The sequence below is a fragment of the Nannobrachium achirus genome (assembly GCF_963921795.1).
Source record: "Nannobrachium achirus genome assembly, chromosome: 22".
Taxonomy (NCBI): domain Eukaryota; kingdom Metazoa; phylum Chordata; class Actinopteri; order Myctophiformes; family Myctophidae; genus Nannobrachium; species Nannobrachium achirus.
The window spans coordinates 20,989,285-21,005,552 of NC_137829.1; the positions used below are offsets into that span (position 1 = coordinate 20,989,285).

Below are 16,268 nucleotides of genomic sequence, written 5' to 3' on the forward strand. Positions count from 1 at the left end.
CTCCTTCAAACTTTAGATGTCAATCAGGATGGAATATGAAAAATCTAACAGATCTGACTTGATCACATGACTATATTGATCATGTGTACTGATTTGCATGAAATTTCTATAAAATCTGTAATAATATAAAGAATCTAACCTCGGTTCGAAGTGGAGCTGTGAATTTCAGCAGCTGTACAGTGTGTGTGTGTGTGTGTGTGTGTGTGTGTACAGGCCTACCACTGGTCACCAGCGGTATTGCAGTTCATACAAAGCGAAACATTGGGAGCGTGGTTTCACCGCTCCACAATTCTGCCTCCTGGTGGCGCTATAAAAGGCAGATGGAAAAAATGCAGGGTAAAGGTTATACCTCATGGTCTCTAGGGAGTGTACATAAAAAGTTTTACCCAGATTGATGCAGTTATCGGCCTGTATACCTCTGCCTGGTGGGAATGTACGTGCAAAATTTCACAGAAAGCACACTGTTTTCATGATTTGAGGCAGTTTGTTCAAAACGGACCAATCCTGCAAACTTTGGAAGCCAATCTTACCATTTTTTTTTATTATTATTTTTTTATTATTTTTTATCCCACGATTTTGTAACCCATTTTCACCCAGTGCAATTGCCTATGTAATCCTGGGCTCTGCTCTCCCTCTGCCGCGCCTGGGGAGACAACGGACTGACCTCATGCTTCCTTCTATGCATGAGGAGTCCAAGTTGCTTCTTTTCACCTGACAGTGGGGATTTCCCCGGTTTGGACATAACGCGTGGAAGGGACACGTTATTCCAACCAGTTCCTTTCCCCTCCATCGGGCTGGCCAGGGGGAGGCATTATAGAGACCAGAATTACTGCATATTTTTGTGAGGGTATATCTACCCTAGGAGACACGGGGAGAACATGCAAACTCCACACAGAAAGGCCCTATCGCCAACCTCACCTAGGGTGTGGGCGCTGATGACGCGGAGGAGCGGACACGGCCCCAGCACCCCCCAGCGGGAATCGAACCCAGGACCTTCTAGCTGTGAGGCGAATCGCTAACCACTGCGCCACCATGCCCCCTTTACCAAATCTATTGTATACATAGTTGCCAACGTTGCCGGAGATCAGCGGTTCACACACGGACACACACACACACACACACACACACACACACACACACACACACACACACACACACACACACACACACACACACACACACACACACACACACACACACAGCGGACAGGGTGCAAAACAGAGTCTCGGACATGTCTTCGGCCTTGCGGAGACAATAATAATAATAAAGAAAAGGGGGGAAAAAGTGTTTAAACATGAATTTTCTTTAATGCAAAGAAATGCTATAAAACTTAAATAGAAAAAATCTGGTTATCATTGTTATGCTAATATTGATTTTTTGGATACAATCAGAGTTTAAAAAAAATCATGTCACGTTATGTTATACTACTTTAAAGAGGTTATGATGTTGGTTCCTTCAGTGGCTGGTCTCTGTGCATTAGAGAGCCAGTCAAACCAGAACTCTTCATACAAAGCGCTCTGGATAGTACCTACTGATATAGGAACAGCTGTGCAATTACTGTAACATACTGCAAATTAACCAGGGCCATACATACATACAGGGTGTTTTGCTCAACCACATAGGAACTGCTTTCTTGCGCGATAAACTGATCTGAATTGCTGTCACATTTTTCTTTATTTTTTAAAGTTTCTATTTGAAAAATAAATGATATGAGCTTCCTCATTATATAACAGTGCATTGACCAAATTATATGTACTGTATGTATGGCTCTGGTATACACAGGATTCAGTATATGAATAGGGAACCACAGTAAAAAATAAACAATAAAATAAAATACATACAATGAATTGTGTTTGGTGTATGAGAGCTATGACATGATGACTGATGGCACAACTTCACTGAAAGTTGGCAGCTGCACAAGCCATTGAACCAGCATTTAGATACAACTCCACAGTTCAACATGTCCATCAACTGAAGAGCTTGATGATTAACTAAACAATGAACAAACACACACACACACCTCTTCATCATCATCATCATGAAGCTCAACCCACATCCGCCTCCTACTTTTGATTAAAGGGTCATTGATCAGAAGTACCTGAGTGGGAGTTTCAGACATTTTATGGACCATTGTGTCAGCTTTTGGGTTCGCGCATCCTTTCTACTACGGTCAGTTCTTTTCCATTGTCGGTTACTTCTCTTCCCCCTGCCCCTATCTCTCCATCACTTATATCCTTCTCGTTTTCCTCCTTCTTAACAGTCATCAACCCTTCCATCATTTCTTCCTATCAGTGTTAATTTTGACAACAAATCTGTATTTAGTTTAGTCATAGTCTTTTGAATGAAATTTCATTTAGTTTTAATCACATTTTAGTCATCTGAAAAGTTTAGGTTTAGTCTAGTTTTAGTCGACTAAATATACAATATTCTACTCTACTGGATCTCTTCTCCACGAGTCCTGCCCTAACATTTTAGTCTAGTTTTTATTTGTTGATGAAACTGTCAATATATTTATTTTAGTCTTAGTTTTAGTCGTTTTTATTTAGTTTTCGTCAGTGAAAAAAACGTAGTCAACGAACATCTACGTCAAAGTTAATCGTCAAAATTAACACATCCATCCTCTCCCTTCTGCCTTCTCGACCTTCTTGTGTACTTTCCTTTCTTCCTTCCTGTTCTCTCGCCCTCTTTGTCCCTGCATTCCACTGACCTTTCGACAAACCTTTTAACAGTATTTCACAATATATTTGCAACGTTTCGGCATTATTACACATCCACACGGCGATTACTTAACATTCATTGTAGGACTTCATATGTATTGTGTTAATCAATCAAATCTGCTACACCTGGCAGGAAAGAAAAAGCTTCAACAAAATAATCTGAGCTAAGGCCGAATACTTATTTCTAAGCTATGAGGGCTGCCATAAATAAAATAAAAAAGTGGAACATCACGACAGTTAGAAATACTTCATCATTAGTGGTTTAAAGAGTGTCTACATGGAATATATGGTAGAAATATGTACACAGCTAAATCCTGTCAATTTAACACCCCAAAATCCGGAATGTAGTGGTATGTTTTTGTAAAAAAGTTTTTTTTTAAGCTCTACATTCCGACCATCGCTATGATGTCTTGTATAAAAGGAATGTACGATGATTGCAGTTTATTAAGGCAGGTTGGCCAGGATGGATTAATACTGATTTATTGCATAATGTAGCCACTTTTGCCACATCAAAGAGGACAGCACCTTAATCACTGATGTCTCTAATTTGGGCATGCATTATCACCCTCACACACGCGAAAGCAACGAGGACCTTCAATGGTAAACATAACTATTATCGAACTACATTCTGAAATGTTGTTTGAGATTATGGCATAAAAGAGGACGTGTCTTGAAATGTTGAGTCGAAACATATAGTTTTAGGAATGATTAGAAACTAGGATGTGGGCTAAATGTGAAGTTTTTAAAACCGAGTTTTGAAATGTCTTTCCCAGGACATGTTGGTTTTGGTGCACAGTTAATCTGCTCTAGGTTCTGACCAGTGAAGAAGTATATAAAAAAAACTACATATCATCAATCAAAATTATTATGACAGGAAATGATCATGATTTAGGAAGTATAATGTATCATACACTGTACCAAAAGGGTACATTAATCATATGAACGTTTACAAAATGTATTCACAGAGAAATATGCAGTACACCAGATGATAATACCAAGGAAAACATGGTGCTTTCATTAAAAGTACTGTAGTGGCCTTCACCCTGTTTGGCAAGTAGAGTTAAATGGGCCTCATGTGTCACTTTATTTATAAAACATTAGTAGATGCTGAAATGCTTTGACCAAAACCTATTTAATTATCTATCTAATTGTATAATTCACAGCTGTTTCAATTTCATTCTTTGTTAAAAAAAGGGGGGAAAAAGAAAGAAACACTATATGCACATTAAAAGTTTCTGCAACGTTTTGTGTTGTGATCTACAACACACAACAATCAATCTTTAAAGATTCATTAAAGGTCCTACAAATGCTCATAACTGTATATAATCTCTGGCTAAAACATTAAATGCACTGTAGACTTGTTTACTATCCATCTAACGATAGACAAATCCACATTTTAAAGCTTTAATGTAATCTCAATGTCATGTACATATGTACTATTGTTATTTTCACAAAGAACAGAAAGATCAAGACAACATGAAACTGTGAACATGTTGTGGGCTTTCTGAACTCTTTTCATCTCAACAGAGTGAAAGTCTTTGGGCAAAATGACTTGCTGCTTGGCTGGCACAAGCCCTCTATGAAGGGGCTTCACTTAGCTCTCACATTTAACCTTCTGAATCTTCCTCTCTTTCTTTTTTTTGTTGCAGATAAATCCAATTTTGCTCTGCAACCATACATTCATTAATCACTTTAAAAACTGGCCTCCCTAATTTGGTCACTACAGGTAAAAAATAATATATATATAACAGATCTACGAACTCACAAAGCACCACATCGCGATGCATTGTGAGCCTGAGTAGATCGGCAATTGGTTTCCAAAGTTGAAATCGAGCTGAACGACTTAAACCCCAGCATTCCCAGCAAGGCATCAACAGAAAGGGCACTGGTATAGAGCCCTGAGCGACTCCACTCAACCATATGGAGTTTGAGTGGTTAAAGTGGTTAAATTATCACTTTTTTGCCTCTATGAAATGGACAAAGCTTTGAAGTGCTCTCTGGAAAGTTCTAACTGCTTAACTCCACTGATCTCCACTTTGCTGCATTCCACTTTCTCCATCTACTCGTCAGTGGTTATAGCTGTATGATTATGTTAAGATCTACTGCATTCTTTTATCATCTCTCACAGAAGATGTTCTGTGTCGGGCTCCACACAGCTGCAGTTAAAATGCATTAATGAAAGTTTAAGCATAACGTTAAAGGCATCTCTTAAGTACCACGCCCTGCACCAGCTTCATTCTATATGCTGTGTTTACTGTAAACAGGGCGTCAATGGAAAAGAGAGCTTCCTGAATAAATATAAAGGTGAAATGGAATGAAAAATCTACCGCACCTTTGTGCTGTAGGATTCTTTAAACTGAACTCTAGTGGGGTTCATATGAGCAGAAGAGTGAAGCAACCATGTACACAATATAGGACGTCTTGATAAGTTCTGAAGTTAGACTTTGCTGTTGTCCACTAATAGTATTATACTATGTGCTGGTTAATCTATGCCTGTCTCTCAGTCTCAATACATTTTTTTAAATAGATTAAATTACTGTTTTGTTTGATCGTGGCTGGCCACAGCTTTACCAATTGGCTTGTGCTAAACTCTCAACCATCTTGCACTACACAGGCAGATTAAAGCATAATGCTCTGAGTAAATCAAAGACTTCATAATAACAATACACTCAATGCATCACGCTTGCTGCTTTGTAATTAACCCTGCTTCAGTTAGCTTTGCCGTTATCGCTAGCCAGGCCGTATCATGCCATTATTCAATTTACTCAGTTATTATTTCATAACGCCGGCGATTAAAATCATAAAATGAAAGGGGAAAATAAATGTTTCCTGCACAATTTCAGTGGTGTGTGGCTAGATATGAACGGCTGGCACTGTGCATTGTGTGGACATGGACAGGGCCTTTACACTGCTGCAGTGGTGGAGTTCTTCTGTCGGGGGTTGGGTTGGTGATGGTGCGGGCCTTCTCCCATGTAGCCGTACCACTCAGGACCGGGCTCCCCTGGGTACCTGGAACCAATCACACACAATGTTAAACATTTATCTTTACAGGGAAGGTAAATAGCTGTGTTCCTCCTCCGATTTGACTTGCACCTCAAGTTGAGGAGTTTTCTCCAAAACGCTATACCCCCATTTTGATTTTACCATTTAAGAGTAGCCAATTTTGTCATTATGCAAATTAAAGGTACATGAAACCCCACCTTTTTATTTATTTGATCAGAATTCAGAATATATTAACTCTTTGAGCGCCAGCGCCCTCTAGGGGCCAAAGAATGCCAGCGCATCTCTCATAGGCCAGCGCTTTAGCTTCCAGGACTTCAGCTTCCAGGACCTGACGTCCTCACGTTCATGCACGGCATGGAAATGTCCCGGATGAAGATGCTAACAGAATGGCTATTCCCATTTTGTCATCTAAAAGATCATTTTTGGGCGATTTCGCCGTAAATAAACCTCGCGCCGCTTTCCTAAAACACAAAAAAGAGATATAAGCCCTTAAAGATGCGGTCTTTCATTGGATTAGGCGGAGATTGGCGATTGCGTTCGCAAATTACGGCCGGCCGGGACGTTGTTAGCTTTCGGCTAGTAGCTACAAAAATCAAGCCAGGCTTCAGAAGGCCTCTTATCATTTTATTCATTTAATTAAATAAAGCCGAACTACTTCGGGATCGGCACACTCGTGTACTCATCGGAAGCGGCGCCGAACATCGGGTGAACATTGGGGAGCTCAAAAATGTATTTTAAACCATTTTTAATGGAATATATCGTCGGACAGAGTAGAACGGCTAGCTGGCTAGCGGCTAGCGAGCCAGGACCACCCACGACTCTACAAGCAGCTCGGGGTAAGTGAATTAATAAAAAAAAGATTGTATTGGATTGAAATAAAGCCGAACTAGTTCGGGATCGGCACCAGATGAGTTAAGAACTCTAAAATGTAGGTGTGGTTATCTGCTGTTGTGGGGGGAGGGGCGGAGTTGAGCGTGCATATTCCTCTCTTTCTTTTTTTTGTTGCAGATAAATCCAATTTTGATCTGCAACCATACATTCATTAATCACTTTAAAAACTGGCCTCCCTAATTTGGTCACTACAGGTAAAAAATAATATATATATAACAGATCTACGAACTCACAAAGCACCACATCGCGATGCATTGTGAGCCTGAGTAGATCGGCAATTGGTTTCCAAAGTTGAAATCGAGCTGAACGACTTAAACCCCAGCATTCCCAGCAAGGCATCAACAGAAAGGGCACTGGTATAGAGCCCTGAGCGACTCCACTCAACCATATGGAGTTTGAGTGGTTAAAGTGGTTAAATTATCACTTTTTTGCCTCTATGAAATGGACAAAGCTTTGAAGTGCTCTCTGGAAAGTTCTAACTGCTTAACTCCACTGATCTCCACTTTGCTGCATTCCACTTTCTCCATCTACTCGTCAGTGGTTATAGCTGTATGATTATGTTAAGATCTACTGCATTCTTTTATCATCTCTCACAGAAGATGTTCTGTGTCGGGCTCCACACAGCTGCAGTTAAAATGCATTAATGAAAGTTTAAGCATAACGTTAAAGGCATCTCTTAAGTACCACGCCCTGCACCAGCTTCATTCTATATGCTGTGTTTACTGTAAACAGGGCGTCAATGGAAAAGAGAGCTTCCTGAATAAATATAAAGGTGAAATGGAATGAAAAATCTACCGCACCTTTGTGCTGTAGGATTCTTTAAACTGAACTCTAGTGGGGTTCATATGAGCAGAAGAGTGAAGCAACCATGTACACAATATAGGACGTCTTGATAAGTTCTGAAGTTAGACTTTGCTGTTGTCCACTAATAGTATTATACTATGTGCTGGCTAGCGAGCCAGGACCACCCACGACTCTACAAGCAGCTCGGGGTAAGTGAATTAATAAAAAAAAGATTGTATTGGATTGAAATAAAGCCGAACTAGTTCGGGATCGGCACCAGATGAGTTAAGAACTCTAAAATGTAGGTGTGGTTATCTGCTGTTGTGGGGGGAGGGGCGGAGTTGAGCGTGCATATCATTATGTTCTGAAACTAGCCTCAGAGAGAAGCTGTCCACACTTGTTGTTGTATGGCATTTCGGAAACAAATTTTAAAACTAGCCATTGCAGGTGTAAAAATTATAAAGATTCCGCAACTCTATGATATTTACCGTTTAAAAATGTGCAACGTGCTCATGTGGACTATTTGTGGCTTGCCCTGCATGCTGGGACAGGAGCCACAGCTGTTTATTATTTATTTATTCTTGTATAATACTTAAACGTATCACTTTTGTACCCCCAAAATGTTGGTAGAAAACTCAAACTCTTCATCTTAGAATTAGAATGCCATATCTTCTCAGACGTTACCTGGAAGCTCCTTCCCGCCCTCCTACCTGTATCCCCCTCCGCCTCCTGCTCCACGCGTCATGGTGTCGTAGCGGGGTCCGCGGAGGGGAGGGGTAGGGGACGGGGGCACGTCCTGCCGCAGGGGGCCCCTCTGCTGGGGCTGGGGCTGATGGTGGGGGCTATGAGAAGCAAACAAACAACCAGATGTCAGTTTGAATGGCAGTGGCGCTTTTGGTTTTGATTGATTGATTGATTGATTGACAGTACAAATCACTGGTACAAGGTCAACTAAAAGGAGATCCTAGTAAGCCTTTCGTCTTATTTACACAGGAACCACTTTATGTATCTCATATAACATTGAAAGATAGACGGATAGAACACAGTACTTGGCATAGGATATCATCAATAACAAAAGGGAAAACAGCATTAAAAATAAGAAAAAAGGAAAATAAAACAAAAAGAAAAGGAATATTTACAGTGGAAAGGGGGGGGGGTAAGTTTAGGCTTAGTCTGTTACAAGTTTCGAGTAGCAGCCGTCTGTAGGTGACTTTTCAGACCGATTTTTAAGGAGGTTAGGGATTTACACTCCTTTAGGGCTTGTGGAAGGCTGTTCCACATGTTGGTGGTATAGCAGGAGAACAAATTTGTGCCTTTTTTAGAGTCAAATGGGTTGAACGTGATTTGTGGAGCTGCCTCTGGTGTTGTAATCGTGGACATCCTTGACGTTTAGGAAGTATGGTAGTATGGTAGGAGGTATGGTACTAGTGCATGTGTGGGTCAGCTGCCATCGATGTCACTTGAACCTGACAACCTTTGCGCATCATCCCTATCATCATTAGACCCTAAAGCAGGGGTAGGCAACCTTAGGCACGGGTGCCAACATTGGCACAGGGGAGGGTGAACAATGGCACATTGGCATAAGTGAAATGTGAGAGAGAGTATTGTTTTTTTTTTTATATATTACATCTACTGTATATACAAATTACATCCCACATATAATTCTACATGCATTCAAACTCCTAACTCTGACTGGAGAGAGAGAGTTTGGGAGATGGAGTCTAATTATGAGTTGAGAAAATATGTCTAAAGAAAGAAAATAACAAAATATAGGTTGTTATGTACATTCAAAATCAATTTGATATTGAGTAATAATAATAATAATAATAAAAAAAAGATGAAATAAAAGGTTGCCCAGCCCTGCCCTAAAGTCACTGAAATTTCCTTGGACCTTTACAGGTCTGACGGTGTACAAATGGAAGTTACGGGGGGGCCCGTGGCGTAGTGCGTGCCAAACTGGGGGTCCTTGAAATGAGAAGGTTTTTGCGAACCACTGACCTAACATAAAACCCCTGAGGGTCGACAAGGAGAAGTCAAGCGGTTTGGAACGTGAAACAAATAAAAGATCAAACACCTTTTAATACACTGGGAGCAGAAAACAAGCTACAAAGGTCAGAAAACCAAGGAGAGGTCAAGCCACATCATAACAAAAACAAGGGTCAGAAAATAAGCTCGGGTCAAGCACTCTCTTCAATGTAAATTCATGAATAATCTCTTGAGGGTTATTTGTTTATCACTGGAAATATATGCTGACAGGTGTTTTTAAAGTAGTTGAATAGCTGTGAAATACTTTTCTATATTGTCGTTGTCGGGTGGAAACCTTGTATGTCCAAAACCGTTTGTTTTGTATTTATCATTTTTAAATGATTTAAACTAGTGAAAACAGCCGATCAAAAAACAGCCGATCAAAAAACAGCCGATCAAAAAACAACGCATCGCAGTGCGAGGCGTTGTGTGCTTGTAGATCTCCTGTTTTCACTACTTTTGTGCGACGGCCTTGTATGATGAAGCAGGGCTTTACTTTGCGAAAAAATTACACATTTGAAACTTGGAGATACAAGGTTTCTGCCCGACAGTGACGATAATAGTTAGGGCTTTAATTTAAATCAAGAGGGTTAATTGTCACCACACACACACACATACTGTAGGTCAGGGGTAGGCAACCTTAGTCACGGGTGCCAACATTTGGCACAGTGGAGGGTATCACTGTTATAAGTGTGAGAGAGAGTATTTTTCGTTTAAGATACAATATTTAAAAAATATATATAAGTCCCTCAGATCTATATGCAAATTCTACTTTTATTCAAAATCTGACTGGTTAGGAAGTCTAACGATCATTACAATGTCCTGATTAGGGGTGCAGAAAAAAATCGATACGAACCCGAATCGCGTTTCTAACATGGTGCGATTCAGAATCGGTTCTCATTTTCCAAAAATCGATTTATTTGAATTAATTACTTTAATGAAATGTTCTGGTAACTGTTGGAAGTAGCTAGAGTGTCAGCCTCAGAAGATATTATGTTGTGTTTGTACAAGTTGAAAGAATGTGTGCAAGCATGAATAAATCAAGACATGTTGTCTTGGATTTACCTTTGTGTGTTTACATTATTGCAATAAGTTGATAAAACCTTTACAATTATAAAAGTTACGTAAATGTACTCTGCTTTCATGCCAGCAAACTGGAGTAGATCCTGGTATCTTATGAATTGAAAAGAGAATCGTTTTGAATCGAGAATCGTTTTGAATTGAGAATCGTTTTTAAATCGAAAAAAAAAAAAAAAAAATCATTTCTGATTTGGACCGTTTGTATTTGAAAGAATCAGAAAAAATCGAATCGTGACCCCAAGAATCGATTCTGAATCGAATCGTGGGATACCTAAAGATTCGCAGCCCTAGTCCTGATGTGAATATTTCTAAAGAAGTAGTGGAAAAGGTTGTTTTATTGATAGACAATCCAAATCTGTTGGAAATATTTTGATGTGGTCATAATTAAACGTAATGTTAATATGGCACAGTGACTATCAAGAAAATAAAAACATGGCTCTTCATGTCAAAAAGGTTGCTGACCACTGCTGTAGGTACTAGCAGTACAATGCAAGTGGGGCAAGGACTGCAAAACTGTGCCAACAGCAATATATCAACAAATCTACTCAAAGAAATTCTAATATAATTTACTACATCTACTAACCTATTAAAACCAGGAAAGCATGTCATTTTAGCTACTGTAAGTATATAGAAACATACTTTTTTTTCTACAGAAAACTCCTAGGATTTAGAACATTGGTTTGGAACAGTGGCTCTCAAAAATAGCAGATATACAAGCTCACATCATCTACTATTTTTGAATATTTATTATTATTATATCTTTTTAAAATATAACTACTGAGTTAAAAGGCATCTGTACATTTAATGGGTTAAATGACATAAACAATGTTCCCATGTCAGAGTGAAGGTGTAATGACTGTAGGATCTATGGTATATCAATCCTACCTTCTACACTATGCATATCATTTAAGCTGCTCTGAGAGCAGCATTGACAAAGTGCCCCAAGAGCAGCAATTTAACATTGTTCTACAGTGTACTTTACTTACCTTGGGTGTGGGTAGTAACCGGGGTCAACGCCGCGATGGTCCCCCGGTCGCGGGTAGGGTTGACTGGGCGGGTAGCCGGGGTAAGGTGGGCCGGGCTGGGCGCTGGGGTTGGGGTACGACGGGGACTGGGGGTATCCCTGGGAGGGCTGCGGAGCCCCGGGGTAATGACCCGACCAGGGCTGCATGGGATAGTCAGCTGCATCCAGCGGCCCACGTCTGGAAGAGACACAGCAACATAAGAAGTGTTCACAATTTAAATTTAGGCCTGAACGCAAATCTGTGTCACTTAAGATTTCAACCACTTCAACCATTAGAGTATGCTTCAACTTTTAAAAAATAGCAGAATTGCTCCAGACTGTATGACGGGAGCATTTTCAAATTGTGGGAATCAACATTCTGGCCACGCAAGACTAGTCTTAATGGGTTTAATGTATAATGTGTTGAAATAAAAATACAAATATTTGACTGAAAGAGAGGGCTACAGATAGAGATTGGGAGAGAGACAGAGAGAGAGAGAGAAGGGGGGGAGGGGGGCAGACCCAACCAAGCACGTCCGAGCCAATGATCACATGTCAAGATTCTGACATGTGACAGTCTTAGGATCAGCTAACGCACACCTACACACATATGCGCGCGCACACACACACACACACACACACACACACACACACACACACACACACACACACACACACACACACACACACACACACACACACACACACACACACACACACACACACACACACACACACACACACACACACACACACAGCTGTGGTAATCCAGTCCTGTTAACAGATATCCATGCCTTATCCCCAGTGGTAAGCAAGTACACAAACATGTGTCGCGCACATTGCTAACATTATGAGGTATTCATTTTCTCTCTCTCTCTCTTACAGACCCACTTTCCCCCTCAAGCTCTCTCTCTCGCTCTCTCACTCATCCCCTTCTGTATCTCTTTTTTAATTCAGTAACTATCCCACAAACCTGCATTTTTGTGGGGGCATTTGTGTATTCACGCGCGTGAGTGTGTGTGTGTGTGTGTGTGTGTGTGTGTGTGTGTGGGTGTGGGTGCGTGCATGGTGTGTGTGCGCAAGTTAAAGTGCTTCGGATGTCCAAACATTGGAAAAACACATTCTATTTAAAATCCACGTCCATTAACTGAAGGGCTGGCTTGAAATAGTTCAAATTTATGTATGCTGTAAAATATACGTGTGCATGTTTGTGTGTGTGTGTGTGTGTGTGTGTGTGTGTGTGTGTGTGTGTGTGTGTGTGTGTGTGTGTGTGTGTGTGTGTGTGTGTGAGTGCGCTTGTCCGTGCATGCGTAGGTGTGTGTGTGTGTCGTCTGAGCAGAATCACATTACTCTTTCTAAGTGTCAAAAACATTTAGTGCTGTGTCTGTGGTTAAGTGGACTGGAATATCTCATTTCCAACCAATCGCAGAGCTAAACACTCACTGTCGCCCCGGAGGGAGGTTAACGTGCACACGGCCATGCAAATGTACGGACGGACGAACACGCAACCGTGCACGCACATGAGACATACAGGCAGATAGACACGCACGCACGCAGACACACACGCACGCACACGGACATGCGTACGCACGCACAAAATGGATATGGAGCCAGGAGAGGCAGAAGCAGACATTCCAAACATGATGGGCATGTGGGTTAGTTAGACACTGCTGCTGACCACCCAAAGTGACACACAGGCATCTGTATGGGAGGCAACCAGCACGGTCTCGATGCGTGTGTGTGTGTGTGTGTGTGTGTGTGTGTGTGTGTGTGTGTGTGTGTGTGTGTGTGTGTGTGTGTGTGTGTGTGTGTGTGTGGGCACCTTTCTGACAGTTTTCTGTTTGTCTGTTTTTTAAAATGTTTTGTTGCGACCATAGGTCGCGGTTAACTCTGAAAACTGTCATATCCATATTTGGGAAAATATTGTCCACATTTTGTCCAACTTAAAAGAGGACTTTGCCACTTTTCAAACCATCTTCATATAATAGGTCCTCACTAATGTTCATAATAAATAGCAACATTTTTTTCTACTCGGTCCAAGTCTCTTAGGAGAGCTGTGGGAAGTTCAGAAATCCATAGTCTTGTGACGAAAAAATTCATCATTTTTTTTTTTTAATATTTAGATTTTTATTATTGCGAGAACAATGGCTTCCACTTTAACATTGCAACTTTTCAGGAATAGAAAGCCTGCATTTTCTATTAGCTTCTATTCCCAATCGATGATGTCACAAGACGATGGGTTTCTGACCTGCCCACAACCCTCCTCTGAGGAAAAAAATAAATAAAAAAAGCATTTTTCTTTTTAGTGAGGACCAATTATATGAAGATATGTTGAAAAGTGGTGAAGTCCTCCTTTAAACAACCAACCGCAACTCAAATCACACTTGCAAAAGAATTTCCGTACTGTGCGAATTCCGTCCCGGGGGCGAGGTCGCTTTTCGCCCTTAGGCGATGTTTGCATTTATATAATGATAAAAAAAAAAAAACATTGACTAAATGCCTCAGATGTCTGTCTGTCTTAAATACCAGCCAGCCAGCCAGCCTGTCACCCGGCCCGCCTCTCTGCTCGGGCCATCTCTATCTGTCTGCCGGGCCTGTTGGTCTGCGAGCACTGCTATCTGTCTGTCAATCCGTCTGTCACTCAGCATTTGGCTCCTGGCCTCGATAACGTCACCAAGACGGAGATAAGATCCATGAAGAGAAGATGGGCACGGGGAAGACGGAGGGAGGGAGGGAGGGAGAGTTGAGACAGATGTATATATATATAGAGAGAGGGGGCAAGAAGAGGCATGGCAGCAGAGTAATGTAAGAAAGGCCATGATTACACAGGTGTTGTCACTAATGATACTCAAGTACTTTTTGCTTTCATGTTGATTGTATGCCATGCCAGTCCCTTAACAAGCTGAAGGCTGATTGGACACATAGTTATTGAAGCCTGCTCACTGCAATTACTGTTTTAAGTCAGACCCAGTTTGTCAGTTTGAGTTCAGTTTGCCTCCAGTAAAGACCTCTGTGCAGTGTGTGTCACTCCTGATAAGTAAGTCTTTATGTTGTGAGTTTGTGCCTCTGTTCTTTAGTTATTTGAGTTGTGTGGCATTGTTTGTACTACAGTATATGCTCATTAATAATAGTTTGAACAGTATTGTTTTATTTTCTTATGATGAATATGAACATGTGTATTTCTGTTGGTTTTCTATTTCAGACCATACTGTCAACGGTCATACTGTCAAACTGTCACTATAAAGAGCAAGTGAATTACAAGTCAACTATACCAATGTGGTCCTGTGCACATTTGTTCTGACCGACAAACAGGGGCGAGTGCTAAATGCCCACCACTATACAGTCCTTTGCAAGTCCTCAGCTACAATTTGGTCCTTCGAGCCGGATAGTAGCACTTACCCCTGCCCCATTATGGACCACCATGAAGAGGATACAGAACCAATAGTCCGACCAAGGCGGCCGATCCATCCAACTAATAGATTAGAGGACTATGAAGTAAGTCATGTCAATCGGAGGAGACATGCCCCAACTCCCTCAGGTCCAACACATTATAGATCGGGGCCCGAAGAGGAGTGCTACCTGAGTCCAGAGGGAGCTGCCAGGATGACACCCCTCATCTATACACGTGACCCTCCAAACACCAGCCACAGATGGGATGTTACTTTAGATAAGTGGGGTTATTCTCAGGAGGAGACGGCCATTGCCAGTCAAAGGGAATCTTGTCTTGACCAGCCAGCCTACCGACGGCAACAAGAGCCCCTGGAGGATTATGTGGAACACTCCACTCCCTTCGAGCAGCAGTGGAGGTCTAGACGACGTCCAGTACAGTACCTATCAGAGATGGAGGAGATTTACAGGGAGAATAGCAGACTACAGCAATCTCACAGAGCGATGCAGGCAGAGTTGGCAGAGCTTCAGCAGTTTAAAGAGGAGATGAGGAGGTTTATGGTGCCCGTTCACAACACTGAACCACCCCAGCAACCTGCTGCCCAGAACATACCTACTTTGGAGTTGGAGCAGGCGGGGCCAGCTCCCCAAACGCAGCCACAGCCGGTTGCTCTAATGCACCCACCTGGTGCCGACACACCACCTCCACCTCCAGACGAGAACCTAGCGGAGGACAATGAGGAAGACTGGCACGACGCAGAACAAGAGGTGAGACAGCCTCCAACACCTGTAGAACCAGTATTAGGCATGCTGGAGAAGTTAATGACTGAGCTTCAGGTCATAAAGGACCAAGCCAAGGTGGTTCCTCACCAGAGCAGAGAACCACCACCTCCTCCATCCAGGTTTTCAGCTGCAACACGCCCCTACAGTGTGGCGTATAATCTGCCTTCTCCTCAGTTTACAACACGCCCTTACAGTGTGCCATACACTCAGGCCCCTCCTCAATATGCAACACGCCCCCACAGTGTGCCATCCACTCAGGCCCCTTCTCAACCTGCAACACGCCCCCACAGTTCACCACTTACTCAGCCCAACTCTGCAACAGGCAACGAGCCTCAGCTGTTGAGGCAGTCCAATTCAACACATGTCCTTCAATCTCCCAGTGGCTTCATAGCTAACATTGAGTCAACCTACAGAGGGCCAAGGCCAACCATTCCCCACTTCAGACACAGAGACCCCACCGAATTTGCACGGCTAAAGATGGCTCTAGCAAACCTGCTACCCCCAGATGGGACTGAGTTATTTAAATACCAGATATTGGTTGATCACCTCGAGCTTGAGGATGCCAGACTTGTAGCAGACTCATATCTAAACTCTCC

The 16,268-nt window shown here is 42.0% G+C and overlaps 1 protein-coding gene across 3 annotated transcripts in view; it reads right to left on the reverse strand.

The window, feature by feature from the left end:
* Window positions 1-1,302: 1,302 nt before the first annotated feature.
* The window catches only part of LOC308308046 (partitioning defective 3 homolog B-like), a 438,220-nt gene continuing 423,254 nt past the window's right edge, over window positions 1,303-16,268 (reverse strand). For all 3 annotated transcript variants that reach the window (XM_080753415.1, XM_080753414.1, XM_080753413.1), the window contains 3 exons: window positions 11,486-11,701; window positions 8,079-8,236; window positions 1,303-5,726 (listed from right to left, as the gene is read on the reverse strand). In XM_080753415.1, coding sequence (XP_080609541.1) covers window positions 8,101-8,236; window positions 11,486-11,701 — 352 coding nt within the window. In that variant the 3' untranslated portion in view covers window positions 1,303-5,726; window positions 8,079-8,100. The remainder of the gene's footprint in view (window positions 5,727-8,078; window positions 8,237-11,485; window positions 11,702-16,268) is intronic.